This window comes from Centropristis striata, chromosome 11 (genome assembly GCF_030273125.1).
Source record: "Centropristis striata isolate RG_2023a ecotype Rhode Island chromosome 11, C.striata_1.0, whole genome shotgun sequence".
Classification (NCBI taxonomy): Eukaryota; Metazoa; Chordata; class Actinopteri; order Perciformes; family Serranidae; genus Centropristis; species Centropristis striata.
In genome coordinates, this window is record NC_081527.1 from 9,478,309 (window position 1) to 9,487,072 (window position 8,764).

At 37.8% G+C, this 8,764-nt stretch overlaps 1 protein-coding gene across 3 annotated transcripts in view; it reads left to right on the forward strand.

Annotated features, from left to right (window-relative positions):
- Positions 1 to 8,764, forward strand: part of LOC131979739 (abl interactor 1-like) — a 34,817-nt gene that overhangs the window by 11,230 nt on the left and 14,823 nt on the right. For 2 of the 3 annotated variants that reach the window (XM_059343734.1, XM_059343735.1), the window contains exon 3: positions 4,278 to 4,454. In XM_059343734.1, coding sequence (XP_059199717.1) covers positions 4,278 to 4,454 — 177 coding nt within the window. Of the gene's footprint in view, positions 1 to 4,277; positions 4,455 to 8,092; positions 8,108 to 8,764 lie in introns of all 3 variants that reach the window. The other variant, XM_059343733.1, reaches the window with a different exon arrangement.

Below are 8,764 nucleotides of genomic sequence, written 5' to 3' on the forward strand. Positions count from 1 at the left end.
TAAATGCACAGTTGGTGTCCAACCAATACACCATTGGTGTCCAAGCAATACATTGGTGTCCAATCAATGCACAGTTGGTGTCCAACCAATGCACCATTGGTGTCCAAGCAATACCTTGGTGTCCAACCAATGTACCATTGGTGTCCAAACAGCACATTTGTGTTCAAACAAGGCATAATTGGTGTCTTACCAGTACATTGTACAGTACAGTCCAACCAATGCACCAAAACCCAAACCCAAACCAGTGCTTGGGATTCTGTTGCAATATAAAACACAAGTGCCACGAGTTCTCTTTACTCCTCTTTTCCATTCCCTGAGTCCTGCTGTTTGCCAGTTTGCCTTCTGATTCATCTGTTCCTCCCTGTTCCTCAGAAGTTGTCATTCATCAACTCAATTACCCACTTAGACCTCTTTCTGCTCCATTTCAACTGGTCAGAATGTATCCAGAATGTAAATTCAAAGAACAGGACACAGATGCAGACACTTGAGGTTTCATTCATTACTCCAGAACATGTCTACTGTAGAACTGTAGACGTTTTACTCAGTCATACATGACCATTGATATATGAAGTCACACATCTGCTGCTGACACGCCTTGGAGTCTCAATTCAGACTGCATCATATTTTCCTCTTGCCAATAACGTGTCACCAAGAGTGAAATAACACTGTTGGACTGTACTGCAGAGACTAATCATTTACCAAAAAAACCCACTGATTTATTAGGCTGAAACTACAATATAGATCCAGCAGTAAAAAGGACAGCTGTGCCATCTGCTCTCAGAAACACACTGCAGAGGTTGAGCAGACAGCCAGATGATTGTTAGAGTAAAGATATTGCAAAAGAAAATTAGATTGAGAGAGCACAGGAAGGGGAGACTGAGGTCTGTTGCGGATTAGGTAACAGTGAGTATGTGTAGATGTTTCAAAAAGATTACCAAAAATGAGGTTATCTAAGCAAGGTAGTGTACGTGTAGAGGAAATGTTGAAATAAAGCTACAGATGTGTTCCATGCTTGCTGCACTGCTGCTTCAACTTCTCCCTCGTTGTGAAGAAGAATTCTGGATGATACTTTAATAGTATTAAAGTTAAGACACATGAAGGATTGTAATAGTATTTTTTGTTTGGTAGAAGTGCACATTTTTCAGTTTAAATGTAGAGGCCAAATATGTTTTAGCATCTGTCCCATCCCCATTTTTCTATCTTCTCCCTTTCTTTTTGATCATGTCAGCCCAAAAGAAACCGCTTCTAGTTTCACATGCAGCGTTTTCTCTCTCTATCATGTCTATCTCAAACTGTCTTCGTCTTTCTGTCCTTCTGAGTTTTGTTCTCTCTCTTTCTAATCTGCACTCCACCTCTATTCCCCTATCACTGGCAGGAAATAGGCGGGTCTTTTTTGTCTTACTTCCCAGCTGAAGCTGGGCGTGTCGCTTTAGTTTCCTCTCCTATAAAAAGAATCTAGTATGTTCTCTATATATATCTCACACAGACTTCACTTCAGACATAGAGAGAGTTCTGCACAGCAGCAGAGAGCGGCAGGAGAGGGTCAACTTCTTGACGCCTATCAGACTTTCAATCTCTCTGTTGGACTCTTCACTCAGAGAGACCCGGTGGGGCTGTCAGGTCCACTGGATGAGATTTCTGAGTGCTGATTGATGTGTGGTCTTGTTGCTGTGTGGGTCTCTCTCTCACACACACACACACACACACACACACACACACATGCAAACATCTACTTACAGAATAGAATAGGTCTTTATTTGTCATTGTCACATGTACAACGAAATTCAAAGTGCTCTCCAGTAAGTGCAACATTTAAGAGTCTATAAAAATATGAATATAAAAAGAGGAATATGTACAATTCAAAATACCTAGTTTAGACAAACACATAAACACACCCAGACATACATGCATCGTCGCACAGGAAAAAAAACAAAACAAACAAACAGCATGAACACACAGTCAAGACAAACAACAGTACAGAAGATATCTCAAGTGTGTTGAGCCATCAATGTGAATGCAGTGCAATATTATCGTTTTTTTCCAGTATTACAGAAATCGCATATACACTAGGGCTGGGCGATATGGCCCTAAAAGATTATCACGATATTTCAGGGTATTTTTGCGATAACTATATTCTTGATGATATTACAAAATACTGAAAATGATATAGAAAATATGATATTTTAGTCTGTATAAATAAAAAACGAAAACTAATCATAAATCTAAAATGTCCCAACAGTTGCCAAATACAAAAAAAAAAAATTGTCTCTTGAGTATTAGCAAATAGTTAAAAATTAAAAATTAAAAAAAATAAATAACCATCTATGGGGTCCAGGGGCATGCCCCCCCGGAGAATGTTTTTTCATAAAAGCCCAAATTTGGTGCCTCTCACACATTCTAATGCCACTATTCCATCATATACACTGATCTTATCATTGCCTTTTTCAATAAATAATTGTGAAGGAGAATAAGGGTTTGAGTAAGTTTTATTTAAAGCTTCTTATTATGACACTCTGCTGAGGCAAACGGCAACACAGCGCAAAATAACTTTATATTATGAATAGTGTAGATGTACTTTCAGTAGCTTGAAATGTGACGTTAGAGCAGCGCATGAGACTCGGGCGGGTCGCCACAGTCTAGGTCATTAATGGAAACCCTTACACCACTACGGCAGGAAGTATATCATGCATTTTTTTTTTACCCATAAAAAAAAAAAACGGTATTATCGTGAACGATATGATATGGCACACCCCTAATATACACTCAATAACACACTAAAATGTTTTAACTAATTTCAGATCTAGTATGCACCAGTGGCACCGTATGTTCAGTTTGATTTACAACTGTCAAGTCTTCTCGTGAGCACTCTTCTTTAATCGTAACCGCATGTTCCAGATATGCAGCCGTCCGTCCTCCATCATTCTTCACCACATTTCATTCAGCTCTCCTTCCCTACCGTCATCCCACTCTCCTTCCAGGTTCATCTATCATTCATAAATTGAAGGCCAGTCCGTAAGGTGCCTGCTGTGATTGGGTGCTGTGAGCAATAATGACTGTAATCGCAGGAAATGGAGGCCACTGGTATTTCCAATTGCTCCTGGTGAGAGGGGTTAAAGGAGAGCTTCGTCAAACGGGCCCAAGGGTGTAGGCCAATAGAGCAGAAGAGTGGGTCAGTCGGAGTTCAAAGGATGCGCCCGGAGTGTGTGTCCAAGCAGTAGGAGGCCTGGAGATATAAAAACCACAGAGGAATAAACTGGATGGGATTCAGAGACCATGATTGTCTTTCATTCATGTGAAAACATATTAATTTAGCTGCTTTCTCTTGTTAATTGATATCACACAAAATAGACTGAAATGATCATGGTATGAAATTCAGGTTTTAAATATAAATTCGTTTTTTTGACCATGGACCTCAATTGTTCTTGCAAATTCTAAAATGAAAGAATTGTCGTATTCACAGGGATTCAGATAATAATAAATCTACTTATTTGAATAGTAAATATGCTTGAATAAAAGGTGTAGTAGGTAACATGTCCACATTAAAATGTCTAAAAATGACAATATCTATGTTATATGTTTTGTTAAGTTGTTATTCCAAACATTTCCAAGAGTTTTTTAAAAACATAATTCTTTAAGGCTCAGCTAATGCATACAGTAATGTTATGTTACAGCATTGTTCAAAATGCATTTTCATTAGCAATGGTGGTGGTTTAACATTGAAGATAACAATGCCCATTATCCAATACTACTTCACAGTGTCATCAAAACGCGTCTTTTGATTGAGACCCCCACTGGCAGAAATGACATACTGAGCGAGAACATAATATAAACAATAAGAGGCCTCAAACGGAGCCCTGAGGAACCCCACAGGTGTTCTTGTTTTAAATATGACCATGTTGTTCCTGTTGCAACCATTTGAAGATGGGTCCTGTCCTGTGCTTTTGCAATGTTTATCTATTGTTCAGAAATTGAACACTTGTTGCAGGTATATATATATCATAATCTCAGAGATGATTATGTCCCTTTGCTCCTGGGAGGCTTTTACTGTGAAACGGATTAAATATCGTGGTATGCATCAATAGCAAATTGGTGTAAAAGGGCATCAAGGAGGGCTTTAAGTAAAGTATGGTGCAATCTCTCTACAAAACGTGACATTTTAAAATCTCGGATTATAACATACAATTGAAGAATTTTGAGTATTTAAAATATAGGGAGTAAATGGTAAAAGTCTGTTGTACCCCATTACTCATGTCCTCCTTCTTTTCTCTCTCCTGCAGACAGTGGATATCCACAAGGAGAAGGTGGCGCGTCGAGAGATCGGCATCCTGACCACAAATAAGAACACAGCTCGCACCCACAAGATCATCGCTCCGGGCAACATGGAGCGGCCGGTGCGCTACATTCGAAAGCCCATCGACTACACGCTGCTGGATGATGTGGGACACGGTGTCAAAGTAAGATACTTATCAAAATAAATCCCTCATAGTTCGTTTTAGTTTAAACAAACTGGACATTAGTGAATGCAAACAGGCTAAATCTCAGTGCATTTATTTACTCATATCAAGTGCATTATGGTTTTTGTACATGTTTTAGTTACTAGTTTTCAAAAAGCCCTTCCACATTGTTATTGCTTCACCACAATCAAGGATGTTGCAGCTAAATCCCAAAGTCATTACTTTGATGTATCGTCTCGATTTCCACTGTTGATCAATTTCACCAGACAGGAAAACACATACTTAGTAAAATTCACACTTGGTACTTTCATGTGAACAAGCTGACTGGCTGCTTTAATAATTCACTCACACTGCAAGCAGATCAATGCACTGCCCTTTTAGTTAATTAAGTACAGAAACACCCAGAAATGAATGAAACACTCGCCCAAGAACGAGATGTGAAGTTGGTAGCTTATTGTGGCTAAAAAGCTGTTTGTCAGAGGTTTTGTTCATGCCCGGCAACAACTTCCGACGCTGGAACTTAATAAAACAGTGTGTGTGGAACCCAGAGTGTGAACAAGACGCACATCTTGGCCAAATCACATCTTCTATTGAATTGTGGGAAAATATTCTTTCAACCCCTTTCCGGCTCATTCTTCAATTTTTTATTCTCTCTCCCCATGATCCCTCCGCCTTCCCCCTCTCCTTTCTCCTTCTTCTCCTCCTCTTTTATATAACATTCTGTGTGTTTTTGCCCATGTGTGAGCGTGTACACACACAGTTATGCGCATTGATTGCTGGTGTCACACATTTCCGCATCTCGTTTGAGTCGTCCTCTTCATCCCTCCCCACCCCCCGTCTGTCTGTCTCTGTTGAGATAGTGGCCGTCCGCTGATTTTCAAACATCCGCCGATTCAAATTCAAAAGCCAGTGTTTCGTCCTCTGAGAGCTGGCTCACACGGAGACACATTTGGCATGGCCCACTATGCAAATGAAGCATCATTCATGGATGCTGCAAATGATGGATCCCTGCAGAAATCAGTGCAGATGTGAGAAAATGTGGACGCTTTTTTTTCCCCCCATTCACCTGCATAGGAAAAGAGCAAATCATGCTGCCAGCTTTTAAATAAGCACGAGTCAGACATCTGTAGAGTGACTCATTTGGGGGTTTTACATCTGGGGAGCACCTTTAATTTAATCATGTTTGGTTATTTTGATTTTGATGAGGGTTAGATTGTCATTTTTTTGGAAGGAAGATACTAGGGATTGAAAACTCCTTGGCTACTTCATTTTGAATTCTCTGTGATTCCTCTGTCTGGCTTTTCATGTGTGTGTGTGCGTATTTGTGTGTATGTGTGTGTGTGTATTCTGTTCATGGGTGTGCATTTTGTCTGGCTCGATGCAGACAGAAATACATATCTCATTCCATATTTTTCTCCCCCAGAACACTTTCTCTCTCACTCACCTCTGTGAATAATTCAGAAGGATTGATATCATTTCATTCTCGCATTAGGCAGTAGATTTAAAATGTGGGTTTGTTTGTCTGCTTTTTGCATACAAAACATGACTGTGATGTGTTCATACTATGTGGGGAATAGCAGCTTATCGGTGCTCCACCCTTACCGCCTGTTTCCTCTAGGCTGGGGTGGGTTCTCTCAAGCGTTTAAGGCGTGCTCATCACCCCTCAACCAGAGGAACTCACCCATAGATAGATGAGAGTCTTGAGCATGGAAAGACCCATTCACACATTTACGGATGACTGTGCTCACCCCCTCCACCTTAACAGCCTTTATTGGCATTACTGGCAGTTACCAGGGTGACATCGTTTCAGCCACATTACAGCCACTCCGACAGTCTGAGCACCTCACTGCTGTTATTTATGACCTCGCTGTGCTTTACTGCCCAGTTTTTTTTCCCTCTTAGTGCAACACTTTAAACGTCGGCACCGCCACCGCATGTAGCTCGGGCGCTGCTCATTATTTCTAGTGTGTTTAGCGATTTAAGAGATTCTCGTTCTGATTACAGTCTATTACACAAGTCTAGACACTGACACACACAGTAAACACACAGAGTTGACTCACGTATACACTAACATTGACAGGAGTAGTTTAACAATGGGAATTTTATCCAGAGCACAGTGGTGGTTTCACATGTTTCTGCTCCATTTTTTCACACCTTTATATGCAGAGTGTAAAAAAAGAGTTATTTCATCCACTTGGTTTGGTCAAACCTTAACACAAGTGACTGACATTATAAGAAATAATAATAATAATAATAATAATTCTCATGCTGATGTGCCCAGAGTGTAACAGATAATATGCCATATATTGTAATACATTTTTTAGATATGTTAAGAATGTGATTAAGGCCAAAGCAATTATTTGATCATTCAATTAGTTAATACCAACAATTTTGATGATCAATTGATCATTTAAGTTATATGAATACGAAACTTTATTATCCAGTGAGCGGAAATTCATCTTGGTTTCACCAGATGTCTCAAAACAACAGAATAAATAGTAAAACAATAAAAAAAAAAAAAACATTTCAAGGATAGAAAAAATAAAAAATAGCCTACAGCAATAACTGCACTTGACACATCATCCATTGAAGTACATAATTTCATAAAAGCACACCACAGTACAAATCAAGTTTACAATTGTAGGTCAAATAAAAACACCAACACCAAAGAGAGGCACGTACCTGTATTTACCAAGAGGTGTAAAATATGATGACAGACAGTTAAAGTTTAAGAAAACCTCAACAGAAGATTCAAATGTATATATAAAATAATAATAATAATAAGAAAAAGTACAGCCAGTACAGCCCTATTAACAATATAAACTTATTATTAAAAGTATTCAAATGTAAAAAAAATAAGATAATAAAAAGTAAAGCCCTATTAACAATATAAACATTTTATTAAAAGTATTCAAATGTAAAAAAATAAAATAATGAAAAGTACAGCCAGTATTGCCCTATTAACACTATAAATATATTATTAAAATATTCAAATGTAAAAAAAAAAGATAATAAAAAGTATAGTCAGTACAGCCCTATTAACACTATAAACATATTATTAAAAATATTCAAATGTAAAAAAAAAAAAGATAATAAAAAAGTAAAGTCCTATAAACACTATAAACATATTATTAAATGTAATATTAAATCATGAGAAGAAAATGTCACTGTCTGAATCTGAAAATTCACCTCTGCCCAGTGTGATGACGGTCGGTAGCTTGTGTGGCTGCAATATTTTTTTAAGCTATGGTTTTCTCTCACACACACACACACACACACACACACACACACACACACACACACACACACACACACACACTCTGTCGGCTGGTCAGTTTAAAACACTTGAGTCAGATTGGGTGTAAGGGGCCACACGGGACTCTTTGACTCACACTGTTTACTTATATTAGTCTCCTAGATGTCCTCCTCTTTTCCTCTTCTCCTTTACTTCGTTCTTCACGATGCTCTTTTAACTTTATATACTGTTTTTATAAAAATGTCTTCATGAAGAATAGATAGAGTTCATGCATACTGTACTGCTTAAAATTCACACTTGCTCTCACTAAACTCACCTTTATAACCATTAACCAATGAGCATGTATTGTTTTCTGTCTTCCCTTCTTGCTGCTTGCACTCAGTGGCTTAAGGCCAAGGTAAGAGATGCTTGGCTTTCTCTTCTGTTGTCATGGTAAAACCCCAACCTGTCTAGGTATCTATAGTCATGGGAGAAATTATTAGACCACCCTTGTTTTCTTCAATTCCTTGTACATTTTAATGCCTGGTACAACTAAAGGTACATTTGTTTGGACAAATATAATAATGAAGACAAAAATAGCTCATAAGAGTTTAATTTAAGAGCTAATATCTGGACATTTTCCATTATCGAGAAAACCATGGAAATGTCTAGATATCAGCTCTTAAATTAAACTCTTACTCTTATTTTGTTGTTATTATTATATCTGTCCAAACAAATGCACCTTTAGTTGTACCAGGCATTAAAATGAACAAGAAATTGAAAAAAACAATGGTCTAATATTTTTTTTCCATGACTGTATGCATCCATTAAAACTGTCTTTCATTTGTAAAAATCATACAAGTATTACAAATTAGGTTTTCATTGAAATAAATATGATTCCACAAAAAAAGCTGATGTATATGATGCAACAAAGCAGTATCTTTAAACAGATTGTATGTATATCTCTTGTTTTATGTTACCAGTCAAGTCATGAACATTATATTTAATATTTATTTTTTATGCCTTTTTATATCTCCATCCATATACCGAGTGACATCCCATTATAGATGCACAA